Source organism: Rhinolophus sinicus, chromosome 15 (assembly GCF_057876585.1).
Source record: "Rhinolophus sinicus isolate RSI-liver-muscle chromosome 15, RSI-T2T, whole genome shotgun sequence".
Classification (NCBI taxonomy): domain Eukaryota; kingdom Metazoa; phylum Chordata; class Mammalia; order Chiroptera; family Rhinolophidae; genus Rhinolophus; species Rhinolophus sinicus.
Window position 1 is genome coordinate 110,009,627 of NC_142515.1, and position 23,606 is coordinate 110,033,232.

The 23,606-nt window shown below is 35.8% G+C and overlaps 1 protein-coding gene across 1 annotated transcript in view; it reads right to left on the minus strand.

Moving 5' to 3' along the window:
• Nucleotides 1-23,606, minus strand: part of MND1 (meiotic nuclear divisions 1) — a 46,864-nt gene that overhangs the window by 10,881 nt on the left and 12,377 nt on the right. Inside the window, exons 4-6 of the mRNA XM_019722334.3 lie at nt 22,746-22,894; nt 3,468-3,542; nt 665-779 (exon numbers count right to left, since the gene is read on the minus strand). Of these exons, the coding sequence (XP_019577893.1) occupies nt 665-779; nt 3,468-3,542; nt 22,746-22,894 (339 nt within the window). The remainder of the gene's footprint in view (nt 1-664; nt 780-3,467; nt 3,543-22,745; nt 22,895-23,606) is intronic.

Sequence of the window (23,606 nt, forward strand, 5' to 3'; positions counted from 1 at the left end):
TTCAATCACATAGTATAATATCAGTTTTTCTAAAAGTTTCACTTGGTAAAGTTCCCTAAATGAAAAGACAGGCTAAAACAGAAAACTGTGAAGAAAGTTATGCATATTTTCCTAATCAATTAAATACAGTTTCTTTTATAATATACTCTTTCCTTTCCACAAACATTCACATTTCTATCTTTGCATAAATATATTAAAATTATTCAAAATGAAGCTTTAGGGACTCTGATTTAAAAGTAGGGCAAAATATCATTAATACATGCAAAAGGCAAATCAATGTACAGACTCATTTTCTGCAACTTGCCAACTGCAATATTTTTGGTGTCACTCTTCCTAGAAGATAATGGCGGACTTCTTTCTAGAACCAACATACTTTGGGCCAGCTTAGCTCTTTCTCTGATTCTTCAGATTCCTAAGCTTATACTTTATGTCTTTATTTTTCTACCCCATCTACCTTCCTTACTCTTGAAATGCATTATTTCAAAGTTGTCACTATTTAATGCTTCAACATGAAGATTCCCTTACAGAAATATTAATGAAACATTAATACTATTAATAGCTTTATTTTCTCATATACATGAAGAATGGGTACCAGGCGACTAGAACTATAAAGTCTTTTTTTATTAGCAAAGTTAAAAATCCTCAAGATATGATACAAACTTACGTATTTCTTCCACAACTTGTGGGTCACATTCTTTGTATTTTTCTACTTCTGCCTTTAGCTGTTCCCTTTGTTGTCGAAGTGAAGAAAGCTCTTTTACTAGCATGGTTCGCTCTTCCTACATTCAAAAATAGTTCATGTACAATTAAGACAAACAAAATGCCACATGTTATAAGACTATACATTTATAGACATTTTCATTTCATTTCTCATAATTGATATGCATTAGGCTTTTGACAATATTTTATATACACATACATGTATATAAGAACAAACTCGATTCTCATTATTTTCTGACCTCTCAAGCATCTTTTACATATATTGACTAAGTGAATGGGAATTAATAAGTAGAATGGAATGCTCATAAATAAATGTCACCAATTATGTATAAACTCAAAGACTATGTGATCATGTTAGGAAAAAAATTATACTGCCTCTTGGGTAGTTTCACAAGATTATGTCTACATATATACATAATATTTACGATAACATCAATCATATAATTTTCCTTAAAAGTGTTCTAGACAATTTTTCAACCATTAAGAATGAACAACCTTTAAAACTATTTAAAGATATCAGAAAGAACAAAATTGTAACTTGTGGCCTCCCATTTTTTCCTTTAAAACTAAAGAATACAGCTTTTAAACAAACAATACGATCCAATAAACGCCATTTGAAATTTCTAGCTCTAGTTCTAACATGTAGAAGTCATAGTGCTATAGATATTCAATTCATGTGTGTGAAACCTGAAAAATAAGTCCAAACAAAAATCAAATATTAATACTAGCAAAGGTTATGGCACAGGGTTATAGGATAAGTCTGAGGTAAAACCTAGTAGCTCATGCTGCTAATAACACTGTTTAAGGTTCCTTGCTAGCTTGTTTCTGTACTTGTATTTTTCTATTTTTTGCTTTAGCTCTTCTCTTTGGTTCCATAGCGAAGAAAGCTCTTTGTTACCATTTGTACAAGTGAATGCTTGTACAGAGCAGCACGCCCTGAAGCAGCATAGTCCAACAGGACTCTGCAACAATAAAAATGTCCCAGATCTGTGTTCTCCAATGCAGAAAACGTTAGCCACAAGCGGCTCCTGAGTACAGGAAATGTGGCTATTGGCACGGAGAAACGGAATTTAATTGTGTTTAATTTAAATGTAAATAGCCACATATGATTAGTGTATTAGCACAGCTCGGGAGAGATTTTAAACTAACAACAGTATAAGACGGTCATAATTTGCCACCCACATCCAAATTATACATGCTCCACAAAGAAGAATGAGAGGAAAAAAAGCTAATGAAGGTGGGAGAAGCAAAGTGGTGAATATCCGTGACTCAATGATAGTTCCAGAAACCCTGAAGTGGGAGCCACCTCAGACTATTACTAGCACTGACACATTTGCCAAATTACTTCACCTCTTTGTGCCTTCAGTTACTCAAATGTGAAAATGGAGACAGTAATAGTACAACCTCCTTGGGCGGCTGGCAGGATTCAATAAATATACAAAATGAGCTTGGAACATTCCCTGCCTGGATCACAGTACGCAGAGTAGTTATGTGCACTGTTTCTCCTTATCATCATCGCCAGCACCAGCTCCGTCGGCACCTTGGACAGTATCTAGTAGATGGAGGCTACGCACTTTGGAGAACTCCTGCCTGGGGAACTCAGGATGAACACAAGAGGTCATCTTTCTTAGGAGCCGTTCTGAACTACCATACTCTTCTGATAGCTGCAGGCATCCACTAGGTTTGCTACTGGTTTTTTCCTCGTTGCAATGGTGCCAGTGGACTGGGCAACACTCCACAGACTGGCTGACAAGTTGGGGGCATGGGTATGTCACCATTAGTTGAAAGTGCTTCTGTATGTTATTGCCAATGTTAAAGAAAGAAAAGGAGGATCAAATAAAGGAGGAGTAATTGTTAGTATCAACTGAAGAACTCTAACAGCTTCAGGTGATGCCCAGAGCTTACCTTCCCTTGAATATTCTTCAGAAATCACCATTCTCCAATTCCTATCTGTGAATATGCTGACCATTTGCATGAAAGAAGGTATGTGAAATAACTTTGAAAAGTATAAAACCACAATAAATCTGTGATATATTCTTTTCTACACTGTTTTTTAGTCTCTTTCACAATCAAGTGGCACAGATAGGGGCCTAGACAGAATGCTTAGTGGTTCCTGTTGATCTTCAATATTTTCTCAAGTCATCGATTCATACCTGAGATAATGATAAAACTAGAAAGGACAGCGAGTTTTAACCTAACATAACACTATAGAAAACACTGCACTTTGAAAAATAAAATAGTAGGTTAATGTTCACTTAAATAATTTAGAAATATTACAAGGCCACAGGATAGATAGATACTACATTGATAGTTTTCAATTTGTTCTGTGCCAAGACTTCAAAAACATGACTTTTAAGAATGTACACAAAAATTTATATAGGGCTTACCTTGTACCAGGTTCTCTTCTAAGTGCTTTGCCAATATTAGTTTAATCCACACAATAACTAAATGAGGTAGATTTTATTATTCCCTATTTTACAACTGAGAAAAGAGAGTTTAGGCGACTTCCCAAGCCAGGCAGTCTGGCTCCCAAGTTCATGCTTCTGTGCTGTGCTGCCATATGCACAGTACAATAATAATAAATCTCGATTTACAATTAGTGAATCCTACCAGGTCAAATGTTCATGTCCTTTGCTGAGGCTCCCTTCTCTTCCGGTGGGAATGGCATACTCCTCACAGGAAGTTCTATGTCCTTATTCTTCTGTTTAGAATTGACATTATTAAAGAATCTACAGATACAAACTTACCGTTTCATGTCGGCCAATTTTAGCTTTCTCGATGCTTTTCTGAAGGTTTGCGTGCTTTTGGTTTCCCTCAGATAACTAGAGAATTAAAACAAATAAAATGGCTTGCTAAGATAAACTTGCTAAACATAAAGTTTATGGGTCAAAAAGACAAAATGAGATTTGTCTTCAGTCCAAGTCAATGTAACAAAACGGTCAAAGATGACACTGGGAAGTAACTTCTCAAATTTGAAAATATTAAGTACCGTAACTCATTAGGGCAGACTGAAAAAAAAAAAAGTTTAAAACTATTTTTTCCTATCCTATGCAGAAAAATGAGTAATACGCTTTCAATCTTTTCTAGTCTTCATTTATCAGATTCCCCACCCCCATCCCAAAAAACTTGAGGTATATGATTTAAAAATTGACTTTGAAAATTCAAAATCTGTTCTATATAAACTCTTTTCAAATTTCACTTTGCTTCTGAGAAGTCTTTTCAAAACACCCTAGACTGTTTCTTATATACTTGTAGTATAGTGACCTGTTTCACTAACACAGAGTCAAAAATGTATGCATAACTTATTATTCTTAAATAAGGTACTTCATGGGCCGGCCCAGTGGCTCAGGCGGTTAGAGCTCCATGCTCCTAACTCCAAAGGCTGCCAGTTCGATTCCCACATGTGCCAGTGGGCTCTCAACCACAAGGTTGCCAGTTCGATTCCTCGAGTCCTGCAAGGGATGGTGGGCAGTGCTCCCTGCAACTAAGATTAAACACGGCACCTTGGGCTGAGCTGCCGCTGACCTTCCAGATGGCTCAGTTGGTTGCAGCCCGCCTCCTCTTAACCACAAGGTTGCGGGTTCGACTCCCGCAAGGGATGGTGGGCTGTGCCCCCTGCAGCTAGCAACGGCAACTGGACCTGGAGCTGTGATGCGCCCTCCACAACTAAGACTGAAAGGACAACAACTTGACTTGGAAAAAAATGTCCTGGAAGTACACACTGTTCCCCCAATAAAAGTCCTATTCCCCTTCCCCAATAAAATCTTTAAAAAATAAAATAAAAATAAGGTACTTCATGAGGAATTGATACTTTATATACTAAGTTCTCAGAGAAGAAAAAAAATCTATTAGTCTGTGGCCAATTTTATGCATGTTGTATGCACCTTAAAAGTGATCAACTTAAACATTTTACTGAGCTTAGAAAGTGGTAAATTATATATGGAAATGGATTAAATAATACCAGCATAAAGAGACCACAGATATAGAATATTCATTAGCATGTGACTGGGCCCACACCAAAAAGGACTGGTTAATGTCAGAATATTGCCACCCCTTCTTAATTTTTTAAATCTGACGTGGGCCCATGACTAAATAAATAATCACAGGAAATTCCCAATACTAAATTCTCCACCACATCAATTGCTATAAACTAGTCAGAAAGTTCAGTTTCATTTGATTGGGTAAGGGCCTTCTTAAAATATATTCCTTACCAGAGGGTAAGGGGGGAGGGGGATGGTAGAAGAGGGTAAGGGGATCAAATATATGGTGATAGAAGGAGAACTGATTCAAAGTGGTGAACACACAATGTGATTTATAGAAGATGTAATACAGAATTGTATACCTGAAATTTATGTAACTTTACTAACAACTGTCACCCCAATAAACTTAAATATATATTCCACCCCTCCCTCATTCATGTTTATGAACATTTAAATAATAATGACTGGATGAATGATTTCTTTTGGCTGATTATATGAAACTGACCTATATGACCTAGTTATATGCAAAGAGTGAATAACATAGTCAGGCGTTCTTTTTTGCTTAAAAATCAAAAACAGCATCTTGAAAAAGTTGGTAGTTTTACCCTAGCTTTAGGGAGTCTCCCACTTCTCAATATGCATGACGGGAACATCATCAGCCATCCCCTAATGGTTGTCTCATCACTGATTCTAATCCACAGCACGAACAAGATCCACCTCTGATGCCAAGACACCACCCCCAAACCAGTTATACCTCTTCCTGACAGTAATTATCTTTCTAAGTTAAAAAACAAAAAACTTCTGTAGATTTAAGAGCCAAAATAAGCAATAAAACCCTAAATTTAGCAAGGAGATGGAGTTCTTTAAACAAGGGTTCCCATTTATAAAGTAACACTATGTTTACAAAGTTAATATTCCACCCTGAAGGATCCACTTGAAATAATTAATAAATGTATGTAATATTTAAATTCAAGAATAGAGACTTTTCCAATGAAAAAACACACATACATGTTCACATAACATTTTTTCATTAAAAATGTTTTTAACGGGCAGCAGGATGGCTCAGTTGGTTAGAGCGCAAGCTCTTAACAACAAGGTTGCCAGTTCAATTCCCACATCGGATGGTGGGCTGTGCCCCCTGCAATTAAAGATTGAAAACAGCGACTGGACTGGGAGCTGAGCTGTGCCCTCCACAACTAGATTGAACGATGACTTGGAGCTGATGGGTCCTGGAGAAACACAGTTCCCCAATATTCCACCCCCCAAAAAAATTTTTTTAAAGTGTTTAAAATAACTAAATAGGTAGATGTTATCCAAAAAATTAATAATTATATAAAAATAAGCCAATAATTAATGGACATATATCTTAATTATATTAACAAAGTGTCTTCCAGGTAGGTATTGTATGTCTGCTTGTAATTATTTACAATTTAAAGGCATTTGAGAGAGAGCTAATTCAGCAATTCCTTAATTCTGAAAATAATCTTATGTATTTAAAATGTAATTTCATGATTTGTCATTTTTAGTTTCTTGGTAATGGAGGGAGGCACAATCTAAACGATGTTATCAAAAGAGAAGTTTCTGCTGATTATCCTAAGTACTGACACAATCTGGTTCAGCTCAAAAGTGAAGTATTCTTGGCTCTCTGTTTAGTTCTTAAATCTCAACTACTGGAAACAATGAAACAACTCTTGTGAGGCGGCCCTTGCTATCAGTTTTTCATCTACACATCCCTTAGAAGCAAGATTGCTATAGTTCCTAACACATACCTTGGCATTAAACCAAACCCTGGCCTCAAGTGGTAAGAGCCAGTATTTTTAGCTACTGTATAGCTACTATCTAAACGAGTAATTCTCAAACTTTAGCATATATCAGAATAACCTGAAGGGCTTGTTAAAACACAGGTTTCTGGGCTCCACCTCCCAGTTTCTGAATATTAGGTCTGGGGTGGAGCCTAATAATTTGCATTTCTAACATACTCCCAGGTTATGGTGCTTCTGATGCTTCTGGTTGGAGTCACCACACTTTTGAGAACTACCGATCTAAACAAAACCTGTTGTGGTAACAAACCCAACTAAATACACAAGATATTAAAATGGGAGGCTAATAGCTAGTTCATCAGCAAAAATGAATTACTGCTAAATGTTGTAGCCTGAACTTAAAACAAAATATCTTAATATTTCTGTCACTAGAAGAAATTTTAAAAGTCCACATTTACAAAATTAGAAAAAGGAGTGATGGTTCTGTATTCAAGAAAGGTATTCACCATGGGATTCCTCTAAAGAGAGACCTCTCCTGACACATTTCTGTATAACATGAAGCAAGAACCAACTGTACACTATAACAAATCCATTTCCAACTCAGAACAAAACAGCAGCAGCAGCAGCAGCAGTATCAACAAAAACTACTTAGAGGGGCGGCGGGTTAGCTCAGTAGGTTAGAGCACGGTGCAGCAGCAGCCCGATGCTCTTAACAAGGTTGCCGGTTTGATCCCCGCATGGTCCAGTGTGAGCTGCGCCCCCCACAACTAGATTGAAACAACTACCTGACTTGGAGCTGATGGCTCCTGGAAAAACACACTTAAAATAAATAAAAGTTAAAAAAAAACACTACCTATAATTAGTAAGAACAGGATTTCATCTTTAGATTTGAAGATCTGACACAATGCTTCTTTTTCATGCATTCCAGGCCACCTATAGACACTCAGGGTTGAGAAACATAATGCCAGTGTTTTCTCAAGGGCTAATTCACTGCCTGGAGGAACTGCCTATTCATAAAAGGAACAGAAAGATTGATTCAAGCTGGCTGCTTTGGAATTCTGATTTTCTCCTTTTTAGAAATTAAAAAAAAAAATCAAAGCATTAGGGAAGGAATACAGAGTTTTTCATAGGTGGGAAAGAATGTCAAGGAACAGAGAGAGTGGGGAAAAGACGTAATAGCAAGAGAATCCAGATCTGTCTTTTGCTTTATCAAAATCCACGTACAATGTTATAAAAAAATAGGTTCTATGTCTTTTGTTTTTTCCTTAAAAAAATGTCAGTATCATTTAAAATTTTGTATGTTTAAAAAGTCTTGTTAAGAGTATCTAAAACTTTAAAATTTATATTTTTAAGGCAATATTTCATGTAGGAATCAACCATAAGGAAACAATAAACGCTATAACGATATAGTTATATATAAAGACAGGAGCCGTGTAATTGTTTTAACAACAGAAAAATGTTAAATCAATTATTTCATGGTATAACTGTGTCATAATTATGTAGCCAAAGGAAATGTTTTGGAAGAATTTTTACCGACACTAAAATACTCAGAGAATAGAGTTTTTAAAAAGTGGAAACAACACAGTCAACACATTTGAATCTATCTATGATTAAAAAAAAAAACCTGCAAGAAAACACACAAAAATTTAAAAATGTTTCTCTCTCTATTGTGGAACACACTTTAAAATTTTGTACATAATGAGCATATATAACTATTATTTAAAAAATTCTTTTCCCATTATGAGCAACATATGAATGTGCTCTCAGGAGATTAAAATGAGTATTTTTTGTTTTAAAAGACTCAAACAACGCAGAAGTACTTACAATCCCCGTTAACTATCCACCTGTGTTCCATCCCCACAGACACCTCCCCAGATGTGACCCCTACAGAGTTTAGTGGGCATCATTCTTGTCCTATTCCTTTGCTTTATATTTAGATACAGATCAACAGAGAGAGAACATTTTTAAATAGATATGGGATTATTCTTTACATAATGTTTTGCAACTTACTATTTTCAGAAAAATTTCCATGTCAAACATATGTATGTAAATCTACTTAATTTTTTAAAATACATTTTATCTTTTAGGGCAGCTTTAGATTCACAGCAAAATTAGGTAGAAGGTACAAAGAGTTCCCGTACAACCCATTCCCATCATTCCAAACAGACACTTTGTGCATTACAGAATAGCTCCCCATTCCTATCTCCATGCAGCCCCTGATAACCTGCATTCTACTTTCTGTGTCTATGAATATCTCAAATTACTGCTGGTAGCCATCTGAAAACCATGAAAAAAAGCCTAGTTGAGGACATAAACATCACAGAAAAGGCAAAACCAAGATAAATGCAGAGAAACAGTCAGAATCTTGATTAAATGATGCCTGAGGAATGCTCTACCTTTGAAATTTTTTAATTTAAATGAACCAATAAATCAATCTCAGCTTTATTATTTATACCAAATAAACTTGATTTTTCTGCCATTACCACAGTAAACATTTTAACTGTTACAACAGATAAAGCTTTAACAATAGATATTTCATACAGTGTTGGCCAGCAATGAAAGCTGTGAAATATTTTGTAAGACATCAAATTTAAAACCATTCTTATTCCTCTACACTGGGTTACAGAACAAGTCTCCAAGAATATGAGTGGATAGAATAAAGTAACATATGCCAGGAAAGCTCGTCATTCAATAAGCTTTTATGAAGTGTCCACTGCAGACAGTTACAACAATACTATTGGCTCAAATCTTTTCACTAAATTCATATAGTAACAAATAACTCAAGGCACATAGTGAGCATTGAATGTTTGTTGAATATTTTTGAATTAAGCTATTTTTCCTCATAAGACAGTGATTATTAAAAGATAACACTCTGTGAAGCTAGCAAAAATATAGCAGATTAACACTCCATTTGTCCAGGAAATCAAATTTCCAGCAATCCAATCTCTTGGAACACATTTAAGAACCTGGAAATGGGAAAAATATACCAAGAATCCTAAATAATGGACACAGGACAAGTGTGGGAATCCCATTAAGAAAGCAACATAAAGGGAAAGTGAAGCTACTCAATAAGTGCGAGCTTGAGAACCCAAAGAACTCAGACACTCATACATAATACTCGCTGAAGATAAGATTCCAACAATCAAAAATTACAACATGAAGAAATGAACTGTTAGAGTCACAGAAGTGCACAAAAAACAACAGATTGTCATTCCTTCCACTAGAAATATCAGGGACATGCTCAGTAAGATTATAGTCATAAAAAGAGGTGTAGAAAACTGAAGAAAAAGGAAAAAGCAAGAAGATTGCAAACTGAACTATTTAAAACTGAATTATTTTAAATGGAACTATTTTTTAATTTCTAAGAAGTGATAAAAATATTAAAAAGTAGTTAAGAGATATGGAAAATAAAAAAAGAAGGTCCAACAGAAGCTTCATAGCGTCATGAGAATGCATCTTAGAAGATATGATATTGTATAGTCAATCTTATGCAGAATCCAATTAGAAATCATTCAGATATTCTGAATGCCAAAGACATGCAAACTCCAACTGCCGCAGTGAAGGAAGTTAGATACAAAGTCATGGAGGAGTATAGGCTCTTCAGACATGAGAACTGAGTTCTAATATGACAAACTCAGAGATGAGGGCTAAGCAGTAGAGGCTACTAATGTCAACCAACACCCATTCTTTGTTAGTAACGAGACTCCACACACTAGCAAAAATACATAGCAATAATTATGTCTCATGATTATTAGTGCTGTGGGCAAGAATATGTCCTAGGTAGGGAATTTCTGTTAAGGAACTCATCTACATGAGAAGGAAACCCAAAATCTACATGGAAGGGCAACCCTAAAATTATTTGGAAAGACAGTGGTTTCTTTAATAAGTAAATTTTTTAAAGCAAGGGGAGACTTAGAATTAAGTATAAAGATGAGCAGACTTGTATTAATATTTTTGTATTAAGAAAACCTATATATATTTTGCAGTAAAACCATAGAAGCAACTTAATTCCTCCCTTTAACTGCCATGTGAAAAACAGATCAGTGAAGGAAGTACTTCCTCTGCCCCTGGATAGAATTGGGAGTCCCATGACTTTTTTGGCTACTCCAAGACCTACAATTATTTTAAGTTGTCAAGCAAAGCCTTGATTTAGACATTAGAATGTCTAACATAAAAAATCAACATTCAAATCTTGATTTAAAAGACTTCTCCCCTTTTCAGCAATAGCTGGTTGGCAGTGGGTGTTCTGCTAGAGAGAGCGCACTGCCCTTTTCTTTCCTGATCTAGAGTTTCTGTTCTCTATCCTGTCCATTGACTACAGTTCTGCTTCCTGTCCCCCAGTTCTCTCAAGGCCTAGAGAAAGAGAGACAGAACAGGTAAAGGAGACAGGAAATATCATACTTAGGTACTGTTGTTAAGATGCCTCACTGCTCCAGGGGCCTGACAGATAGTTAAGCTGAATCCTTGCATGGATACGCTCCTGCGTTCTTTGTCGGCTTCCCTGTTGGGTCCCCCTAACTGTAATCCCCATGATACAGAGGATACATTCTAGTCCTCTGTGGCTATACATCATTCTACCCCTCACCACCCACCTTGCCCAGTTTGCTCTGAGTCTCTCTTCGCCTGGTTTTTCAGAGGTTCATTCCAAACTGACTCTTAGTGTTAGGTTTCAATGTCCTCAGGGACAGAATTTAACAGAGGTCTAGGTGGGCTCTTGTTCTCTCACTTCTGAGTGTGGCTCACATGTAGTCCAAGGGGACGTCCCACTCATGTACCCAACAAATCCCAGGATTACTGGCCAGTTCCTTACTTTTATATACGAGGTCTGAAAATTAAGTTCACGAACTTGTTGCAACAATGTTGCTAACCTTTTTTTGATATCAGAGGGATTATTCACTACGAATTTGTACCAATTGGACAAACAGTTAACCAAGTTTACAATTTAGAAGTACTGAAAAGGCTGCATGAAAAAGACAACCTGAACTTTTCACCAACAATTCATGGCTCTTGCATCACGACAATGCACCAGCTCACACGGCACTGTCTGTGAGTGAGTTTTTAGCCAGTAAACATATAACTGTATTGGAACACCCTCCCTCCTCACCTGATCTGGCCCCCAATGACTTCTTTCTTTACCCAAAGATAAAGGAAATATTGAAAGGAAGACATTTTGATGACATTCAGGACATCAAGGGTAATACGATGACAGCTCTGATAGCCATTCCAGAAAAAGTGCTCTAAAATTGCTTTGAAGGGTGGACTAGGCACTGGTGTCGGTGCATAGCTTCCCAAGGGGAGTACTTCGAAGGTGACCATAGTGATATTCAGCAATGAGGTATGTAGCACTTTTCCTAGGATGAGTTAAAACGAACTTAATTGTCCGACTTCGTATTATTAATAATTGATAGAATCTGACAATAGATCTACCTAGATGCTAAAATTATTTTTACATAAGGAAATGCTTATTTTCCTATTGTCTTTCAAGAGCATTGGGAAATAATACTGTGTGTCCCCAAAAATAAGACCTAGTCGGACAATCAGCTCTAATGCGTTTTTTGGAGCAAAAATTAATATAAGACTCGGTATTATATTATACGCACTCTTATAGTAAAATAAAAGTGGGTGTTATGTTATGTTGTTATGTTATGTTACATTACATTATGTTATGTTATATAAGACCCAGTTTTATAGTAAAATCAGAAGGGTCTTATATTAATTTTTGCTCAAAAGATGCCTTAGAGTTGATTGTCCGACTAGGTCTTATTTCCAGGGAAACACGGTACACATATCCTCACATTTTATTCCTAACATTTCCAAAACCTTCTTAGAAGAATTAAAATTGTCCACTATTGAAATTATTAATGAAAATGTTGCTTAAGTACTACTTAAAGTGTTTTGATCCACTAACTTATTCAGTTTCTTTAAGTAATTCAGTTTCATTAGAAGCCACCAATCTAAAATACAATAAATTACTTGCTAAAAAGCATCAAAGGGCTTAAGCTCAAATTTCTATTGAAGTTCAATAGAATTAATTTAAAGTTAAAGTTTTAAATTTCTGTTTAGGCCAGTTGATAATAAACTCCACATTAAATTTTTGAAGCCAAAGAAAAAGTCATAAAGAGACAATAGTGCTGAGAAATAGTGATTAAAGTACTTGCCTATAAAGACTTTTTTAATCTTTGTAAGAGAATGCTCTTTCTTCTTTGTCTGTTTCTGCCTCTGCCTCATATAGCAGAAAGATTCAAGAAAACTTTGATTTCAAAAGATTAGAAAGGCAAACTAATGCCTTCTCTTCCAAATTCTAAACAGCTTTAGAATTTAATTTAAAATTTAATTTAAAATTAATATAAGACCCAGTCTTATTTTACTGTAAGAGTAGGTTTTATATAATATAAGACTGGGTCTTATATTAATTTTTGCTCCAAAAGACGCATTAGAGCTGATGGTCTGGCTAGGTGTTATTTTTGGGGAAACAGGATTTGCTGAAAATTTAAGTGTTAAAAATTACTGAAAAGATGAAATGCAGATAGGTTTAAAAAATAACCAACAAAATTTTAAATTGAGGTTGTTTTGCATCTAACCAAAAGCTATTTTTCAAAAAAAGAGTTATAGTGCAGGAAATTTATGGTTATAAATAAATATAAATACTAGGGAACCTGAACAAAACTCTCTACTTGAATCTGATGAAATGCAGGCCTGGAAGTTTGAGTCATGTTCTTTGGTCAAGTAAGAACCATACTTTAAACAAAAAAAAGCACTCAACTAACAAGGCTATTTTTTGTGAAACTACTAAATACATAAGGAAGCCAGAGAGACATTAGGAATATTGATATATTAAAATGTATAAAATATTGATTTTTTTTTTGAGTGAAATACAGGCCAAATGAATTGAAATTAGGACTATCCCAAGAAATTAAGGATACATATGACTTTGACACTGCCACCACCTGGTGGCATGACATCAAAATTGTAGGTTCAGTTGTTTGTGAAGGAAATCTTTTCCAGGTTGGTTGATGTGGGGAAAAAATTTACTTTGAAGGATGGTTGTTCCAAACCGGTAACTCAAAAGAAACATAGAAGAGTGTTTGGGTTTGGTCTAGAGAATTCTATAGCTCTGCAGTCAGGCTTCTCAAACTCATCCAGCAAGCTGCTCCAAAGAGCAAAAGAGAATAATTCCTGGGGGAAGGTTTGGAAGCCTAGCCCAAATCTACCTACTACAAAAGCAAAACAAACAAATATAAAAAAATAAATCTCTTAAGTCCTATCGTAAAACTGCTAACAAGTTGCACAGTTGTAATATTAACTGTTATAATCTTGTATTATTTTAAATTATTTACCAATAAAAATACCTGGTTTATATATTTCCCCTCCATGACCCACCCACAATTTTTGAGTTACTCAATTTCAACAAACATATTTAATTCTTGATTATCTAAGATGATAGAGTAAAAACATTCAATTTAAAGAACTTTTAAGTGCATACAACTAAAATTTTGCAGACCCTGTTAGCTGCCTCTCTAAAACCTTTCTTTGTAAACAGAACCCCAACTTTGTTCAGATTGGGATGGAAATGTGCTCAGAGACAATGGGTCCTTTTCAGGTCTCAGACGGTGAACTACGATGGCTTACCCACCCTTCATATACTTGTTCTTCAGACCTGTCCAATGAGACATAAAGGGAAGCATACTAGGGGAAGGGGGAATTCTGAGATTTTCCTCCTGGATAAAAAGAGGGAGATAGTTGGACATTGACAAGGGTAGATTTAGTGGCTGTAGTTGCTACTTGCATCCAAAAAGGGAAAGCCAAAAAATGTCAGAGAAACCAGTCCAAACCTCTGATACCAATGTGTGGTGATCCTGAAAGAGGCCAAACCTCCAGGCTTCTTATGTAAGATAAAGAACCCCTAGTATTTAAGCCAACATGGACCTACTTTTCCATTATTTGTGGCTGAAAATATCCTGATTTATGCATATAAAAAAGAAAGAATATGTATCAAAATATCAATGGTAATTAGTTTTAAATGACAGAATTGCAAATAATTTAACCTTTTTCTTTACTTTTTTCTACAGTGAATATTTTCAAATTTATTAAAGAAAAATGTAAATGTCAATATTTAAAAATATTACAATATGAGAGCAGATGGATAGTCCATAAAGCATACATTATACATACACTAATAGAAAGTTGACTACCACACTTAAGTGCCTTGTAATGGAGTTGTGATGGGTAAGAAATTATGGGTGAACTCTTTGAGAAGCCACACAGATATACTTAATCAGTAGAGCTTTGAACACGTTGGGATGTAGTTTGCTAACTGGCAAGACTATTTCTTGTAGCAACATAGAACATGCATCAGCTCTGGCGATAAGAAAGTAGTCTAAGGCAGTAAACAGTTTTATTTGCTGAAACAAACCCATAAAGGTGGGCAGCATTTCCCAAAGTGTGTTCCATAGAATATTAATCCCTCACCTCAGGAAAATGGGCCAAGTAAGATTCACATTTCATAATATATATGAATGACACCAGTAAGAACTTCTCAAAATTGATATGAAATAACTAGTGTTAACATACTTTATTGATATGAATCTAAGCTTTAAAATAATATTCCAGCCTCCCAAATTGTAAAGAAGGGTTTGTTTATTCTTTCCACTAGTCTCATTTTTGAGGAACTACCATTTAGTGAAACTACCACTCATGAGATTTTAGCTAGCCTATGCAGCCCCATCTTAAGTAAATATGTTTTCTGCTAAGATTTTTGAAATAAGGAAAAATAACTCAAATCCAGATAACTACCCTTGACGTACTAGGGATCCATCCCCAGGCTGGTCCCCAGTGTTTTGTCCCCCGTCCCTTCTTGCTCTGCACATTCTTCCTGGGGAGGCTCATCTACTCCTACGATTTCCCTGCCACCTACATACTTTTGATTTCCCAGTTTCTATCCCGTCTACACCGCTGCGCTGAGCTGCACACCGCATATTCAGCTACCTACTGGACACCTCCACCTGAATGGCTGACAGGCAGCTCACATTCAGTATGTTCAAAACTCAGTTCATTACCCAAACCTGCTCCTCTGTGGCTTCTAGACTCTGAAACTACTATCAGCTCAGTCACCCAAACCAGGTAGATACCTTAGGTTTTTTTTCCTCTCCCTTTTCTCCACACCCAGTTGGTTTCAAACCTCTGTTGACTCTACGTACTGGTATCGCTCAAATCTCTCCCTTCCTGTCCATCTCCACTGTGACCGTCTTGGTTGGATGTCTCTGGCGCAGAATTCTGAATTGGTACTGTCATTATGTTAATGCCCACTGGGTGCTTTCCCAGCCCTGAAGAGTGCAGTCCAGATTCCTCGGCCTGGCCTTCAGGCTCTCTGTCATCTAGCTCCTGCCACTGGCCAGCCTATAACCTGCGCTTACCCCTTCTGTAACCCTACACACCAGCTATACCAAATTGTTCACAGCTTCCTGAATGCCATCGTTTCATCTTAGTGTGTTTACAGGCTGTGCTGGACGGCTCTTTTCACTCCTCAAACTACCAAACTCCAACCTGTTCATTAACCAGGGACATACATCCATTAAGTCCCATCTCAAAAACCTTTTCTTCTGGGAAGTTTGTATCCTCTCCTCCTCAGCAGAGTTTAGTACTTCTTTGTGCTTTATTTCTTTTATAGAATTCCTGATTTCCACAGCAGGGATTTGAGGGCAGGGATAACTTAACCATGTTTATCCCCAGCATGGAATGCAGTTACTGAGACACGCAGAGACTAATAAATGTTGTTGAATGCATGCATAAATCAACACAGCACTACCTTAGTTTCTGCCCCAACTACTACGCACCTGATCTGGAACCCTTCCTCACTGGCCCATAGCTTTTTCTTTTCCTTCCAGTCCACACCATACAACAGTAAAGATGGTTTCCAATAAGTAGTAATGATTATAGTGACCTTACTTTTTTTGGAATTCAGTCTTAGAAATATCACATATTATATAGGAGTAATTAAGCATGCATCTTAATCATTATCATCATGTATGCTCTCTAAACCAGACTTTCAGAGAATATCAACAGACAGCATGTGTTCCCCATCCACACACAGACAGGCAACAAAGGGGAAATCTATGTTTGATAAAAATTATTCTGCTTACTTTAAAATCTGAACTTTATAGACTCGAAGTGTACACGACTAGTGACTATAGATTGTACCTCCTAAACTCCATAGTCTATTATCCCCAATCCTAGGGCCAGTGTCTTCGTTTAGGACTTCATCCTTGCCTAGCAGGACAATTTCAGTGTACACTCCAGGGGAGGAGTATCCATACTGCCAACAGAACCATCTTTCTAACATAAGGCTATTATCTCACTTCCCACTCAAAAGCCGTCAACCTAGCTACACAGAGCTCTTCATTATCAGCACCTGCCTACCAATCTAGCTGGAGTCCATTCACCCCTCACACACAACTGAGTGGTACAAAACAACTCAAGATTCTCTGGCACAGTATGTAGTTCTACACACATCTGGGGTTTGCCTATAATAACAAAAGCTAAAGCACTTACTATGTATTAGTCACTGCTGTAAGCAGTTCACAGAGAACATTTAATTGTCACAACTACCTTGCGAAGTAAAAAATATTAGGATCATTTTACAGATGGGAAAACAGAGGTACAAGAGGTTTCTAATAAACGGAAGAAGTTGGGTTTGAATCTAGAATCCACTCTTGAACCCCTATGTTATATTGCCTTAACATACTGGTCTCTGTACCCAGAATGCCCCTCACCCTAACTCCCTTATGAACTCCCACACATGTTCCCAGAACCCACATTTAAATGTCTCCTTCCTTAACTGTAAAGCTTTCTTCAGGATACAAAGAAATGCCATTTCACTTGGGAGTTCCAACAATATAATTAATTTTAAGCCATATAAAAATTCACAATAAAATCACAACAAAGACATGAGAAAAGGGTCTGGTCATTTCTACTTTCTGTGGAACCAAAACGGCTATTTCTACTAACACTGAAATACCGTAACATATACAACTATACATATATTTCAGAAGAACCACCAGATTTAAACATGTATTACCACTTTCATCATCTCCACATAAAGCTTTTCTTGCCTGTTAAAGAGAAAAGGCTTCAGGAATGCATCTGTGTGACAGCTATCTAGAGAGGCTAGTTTAACAACTCTTTTTCTACCCATCCCAAATACTGATTTCAGCTTTGCAGAAATAAATTACTACATCATATATTCTCAGCGCTGTTAACAATAATGTATTATTCACATATGGGGGAAGCTTTGCTTATTATCAGAATGTAATAACACTAGTTTCTAAACTTAGAATATATCTTTTAAAAGCAATTAGATCAGAAAAAAAAACACCGTAAAAATATTCTGGCAATAAAATTTTCAACTTCCCCAGTTTGGTGTATATGATAAAATCCAACCACTAAAACATCCCATAATATGGCCTCAATTTAATTTCTAACTTTATTTTTCCATTACTGTACAACAAAAAATTGCATATTCTTTCCAAGCTGGTCACCAACTATTCACTGAATGTAATTTGCTTTAAAGTTTTGTTTATCTGTGGTCACGAGCAAGGACTATGGCGTCAGAATGCCTGGATTTGCATCTTGCCTCCCCATCTACTAATACTAATACTGACACCTTGGGCAACTTATTTAACCTCTTGGTGCCTCAGTCTTCTCATTATAAAATGAAGCTAATACCGACCTCATGCAGTTGTAAGAATCAAATGATATAAAACATAAAAAAGCTCTTCTGTGATCTGAATGTTTGTGTCCCCCCTCAAATTCGTATGTTGAAATCCTAACCTCTAGAGGTAAGGGTATTAGAAGGTGGAGCCTTTGGAAGGGGCTTATGTCATGAGGGTGGAGCCCTGCAGAATGGGATTAGTGTTCTAACCAAAGAGGCTCCGCCATGTGAGGATACAATGAGAAATCTGTGACCCAGGAGATTACCTGACCAGCCTCCAAAACTGAACAGAAATAAATTTCTGTTGTTTATAAGCCACCCACTCTGTAGTATTTTGTTACAGCAGCCCCAACAACTAACACAAGCTCTTTAAGCTGTACCTAGCCAAGTGCTCAATAAATTTTGGCTGCCATCGTCAATATCAGCATCAGTGGCTCTCTCTGTCCCCCTCCATCCATCTAAATCTGCTCAACTTTCAGCTCAAAACAATCATTTTTAAGAAGTCTCTCTTAACTATATGGACTTACAAAAATCCTTCCATCCTCTAAACTCATATAACAATTAGGACCCATAGCAAATACAGTATTTGGCAATACTCTTACATAAATTAAATCTACATCATTAATTAACTTTTCATAAAAAGTTAATCAACTATGTCTTTTCGTAAAAAGTTGATTAACTATGTAAGGTATGTATCGTCCTTTCCGAACTGAAGCATAAGTTATCTCAACAGGAAACACATCTAGTATGATTTTTATATTGCCCAAAGGTCTTGTTCCAGTGCACGCACAGAGCAGGCACACAGAGAATATCTGTAGAAATCGTTACTGCAACACACAATTGATGGCTTGTTTGCTATCTTAGAAAATGTTAAAGAAAAACATAAATTATAAGCATGAAGCTTTTAGACTGTCTTTACTAATGAGCAACACACATAACCTTAAAGCAGAGGAGAGAAAAATGTGTTTTCTGACTTAATTTTCGTATCTACTACCAAAAAAAAAAGTCTATTCTCAAGAGATGAACACATTCCAGCACATAATTGGAATCACTGACAGAACCAAAGCAGAACAGAATGATGGGGGTCGGGGGGAGGAATTAAGAGTTCCCCCCTACTCTAATCTGGAAGTAATTAACAAGAAACTCAAAGGAAGCGCACATTTTACTTTGGCAATGTGTTGAATAAATCAATCCTTCAGTGCAACCTTGAATTTGGAATCTGGTTCAATTTAACATTAACTGAGTGCCTTCTATCTTTATAGAAATCCCACCATCTCTTGCAGCATTTTTAATCTCTACCGCTCATTCAGGAAGTTAGCCACATAACACTTTCTACTCTTCATTTCAGTCTTTTATGTGTATATGCATTAGCTTCGGCACAGGTTACAATTCTTTCTTATAAAGCATGGATCTTGACTTCTACTTTTTCAAATTACCTCTGGTATGTGGTAAAATGTTTTACACAGAATAGATTCTCAAATACTTGTTCTGAATGAAGGGCTACCAACCTTTTACAAATGACATTAAAATCCTGCTCTTCATTTGCTTCTGGAGTGCATAGAAGGTATTAAAACTACTGCTTATGTGTTAGCCTCTGATTTGACCTCTGATTTCTGAGCAGGTGTGTAAGATTAAGCTTTGACCTACAACTTGTAAATAGGGGTGGGGAGAGAAGGGTGTGTCACAAAATATATTGGATGCCAACTCTCAGACCAGTAGGGAGAGGAGTATATTATTAGTAACTAATCAGAACTTTCTATTCGTTAAGCATTCAGAAAAAATAAACAATGATATTATGTTCACTTCTTAAAAAGATTCACTGTTAAAAAAACAACAAAAAAAAATGAAAGCCAAACAAACAAACAAAAGTAAACAAAAACAGATTCACTATACTAGCGTACTAGCAAGAATCTCTTCCTTACTTCTATTAAGGTTTGCCAAGCTCCTCCACTTGCTAAGTAGAGATTATGCTAAATCCAGAAGCAAAGAAAAGTGTACATTTGGCCTTTTTTTCTCAAAGGCAAAGAGTTTTATAAAGTTAACCAAGAAATACTTCATTAGCTACGGTTATGCCCAGTTTCAGACATGAATTGCCTAGAGCAAAGTAAGGTACAAAACCAGAAACACCAACCATAAAGAAACAAATTAATAAAGTGGACTTCATCAAAATTAAATACTTCTACTCTTCAAAACAGTTAAGAGAATAAAAATATGAATGACAAGTTGGGAGAAAACCAATTCGAAAGCATTTTTCTGGTAAAGGATTTATATCCAGAAAACATAAAAAAGTGTCTAAACTGAATAAAAACAAATAACCCAATGTTTTAAAAGACAAAAAATCTGTGCACACATTTCATCAATGAAGATATATGGATGACAAATAAACACATGCAAGGATGCTCAACATTATTAGTAACTGGGGAAATGGAAACTAAAACCACAAGATATCACTATACACTTCTTAGAATAGGTTTCACACCAAGTATTAGTGGTCAGAATGTGGAGGGACCGGAACTCTCCAGGCACTGGAGTATAAAATGGCACAGCACTTTGGAAAACAGTCTGGCAATCTCTTAACTAGTTAAACATATGCCTACCACATGATCCAGCTATTCAATTCCTAGGTTTTTACCCATTATAAATGAAAACAAACGTCCATACAAAGAATATATTGATAGTCATATACTAGTCACCCAAAACTAAAACAGACAAAAAACCCAAATATCCATCACAGATAAACAAACTGTTGTACATCCACACAATGGAATACCACTCAGCAATAAAAATGAATGATTAATACATACAGCAACTTGGATACATCTTAAAATAATTATGCTAAGTAAAAGAAGCCAGGAAAAAGAGTACATACTGTATGATTCCATTTATAGAAAATTCTAGGAAATATAAACTAATGCATAGTGACAGGAAGCAAATCAGTAGTTGCCTGGAGATGGGGGCAGGGAAATAGTGCAGGCAAGGGCACAAAAGACTACAACGGGGAATGAAAACACTCTTAGGGTGATGCGTATGCTCATTACCTTGACAGTGGTGATGGTTTCATGGAGGTATACGTATGTCAAAATGTATCAATTTATAAACTTGAAACACCAGTAGTTTTTGTATGTCAATTATTCTTCAATAAAGCTATTAAAACTAATCAAAAAGACTTATACATGTGAAAAATTGAAAGAACTGAAAATCTGAGGTATGAATTCTCAAGCTATGGGAGCTTGAGAAGGTGTCTGAGAGGAGACACATTGAGAATTAGCTAAGTAGAAATGAAGGACAAGGGAATTTGCAAAGAAGATTAAAAAAAGAAAAACCCATGAAGACAGGAAAGTGCAGTAAGGCCTAAAAGTAAATTACCCTCTATAAAGTTTTTAATTACATAACTTTAAAAAAAAATTGCTGGGTGATGAATATGCATGTCGCTTCCTACCATGTTTCCCCGAAAATAAGACCTAGTCAGACAATCAGCTCTAATGCGTCTTTTGGAGCAAAAATTAATATAAGACCCGGTCTTATTTTACTACAATATAAAACCGGGTTTTTATAATATAATAATGTAATATAATATAATGTAATATGATATAAATATAATACAGGGTCTTATTTTACTATAATTTTTGCTCCAAAAGACGCATTAAAGCTGATTGTCCAGGTAGGAAAAAAATGCAGCATCATGTTTAAGAGACAAAATATGGGCAAAAGACATGTCTCTAAGAAAGATATATAAATGGTCAGAAAACACATGAAAAAATACTCAACTTCATTAATCATCAGGGAAATGGAAATCAAAACCATAATGAGATACTACTTCATATCCACTAGGATGGCTAGAATCAAAACATCAGGTAATGACAAAATTTGGTGAAGAAGTGTGAAACGGAAATCTTCATTCACTGCTGGTAGGAATGTAGAATGGTGCAGTCACTTTAGAAAACCGTCTGGAAGTTCTTCAAACAATTAAACATAACGTTATCTTATGACCCAGCAATTCCCCAAAAATATGAAAACACATGTCCACACAAAAACTAATACAAGATGTAAATAATAAAGGAAACTGTGTGTTTGGTAGGCAGAAGGGAGTGGTATTTGGGAACTCTGTACCTTCCCATCAATTTTCCTATAAACCTAAAAGGAACTAAAATACTAGAAAACAATATCACAGCATGTGGGAAGAAAATTAAAACATTCTAAGGTCCTTGTATTGTTTGGGGGAGAGAGAGGGATGTTGATTATCTTTAGATTTTGAGTCAAATAATGAATGTTAAAAATTTAACAGAAACCATTACATGAAAAGATTCAGTAAAATAAATTTCTTTTTTACAAAGGCAATCTGTTATTATTTTTTATTAGTTTCAAGTGTACAAAACAATGTAATAGCTTGACATGAAGAGACATTTTTCTTAAGAGGACATACAGATGGCCAGCAGATATATGAAAAAATGCTCAACCTCACTAATTATTAGAGAAATGCAAATAAAAACCACAATGAGATACCACCTCACTCCGGTCAGAATGGCCATCATCAATAAATCAACAGGCAATCTATTATTTGTAACAGTGGGGGCTTACCTGAGATTCCAGAACCTCCAACTTACGTTTCCTTGCATGAAGAGCTTTACTTGGAAAAGCCCAATAATAATTAGATGTTCCAATCCTCTCACAGTCAACCATACCATCATCAACTAAGCTTTGAAGAACGTCTTTTACTGACATAGCAGCTAAAAGAGATAATTTTTAAAGACTCTACATTAAGACACATCATAAATAAAATTAAAAGGCCAATAACGGGAAATACTTGCAACAAATATTATACATCAAGAGTTAATAAGGAGCTTTTAAAAATAACAACCAAAAAAAGGCAAATACTCCAATAGAAAAACAAAAGTACACCAATGAGCATCTACAAGATATGCATGGTCAATAAACAAGAAAAATGTTCAACCCCATTAAAAATTGAAGAAATATAAAACAAAGCAATGAGATATGATTTCTTGAGTACCAAATTAAAAAAAAAACTAAAAAATATAATGAAGGATTCAGGGAAATGTGTACTCTCAACACGAGTGGAAAAATATGGCAGTATGTATCTAAAACCTTAGATTCATGCATGCCTTTTAAGTAGAAATTGCACTTTTATAAATTCAGCTAAAGAAAATAATGATGGACATGCATAAGGATGCTTGTCAAAGCACTGTTTTCAATTGTAAAAAACTGGAAACCAGTACAATAACTAGACTTTTCAAAGTATCTTACTGCGATGGAATACAATGCTATCATTAAATTTATGTTATAAAATATTTAATGGCATAGTGTATATACATTCAATATGTATTATATAGAAAAATAAAGGTATAATACGAAATATATTGTATAGAGGGCCGGCCCAGTGGCTCAGGCGATTAGAGCTCCGTGCTCCTAACTCCAAAGGCT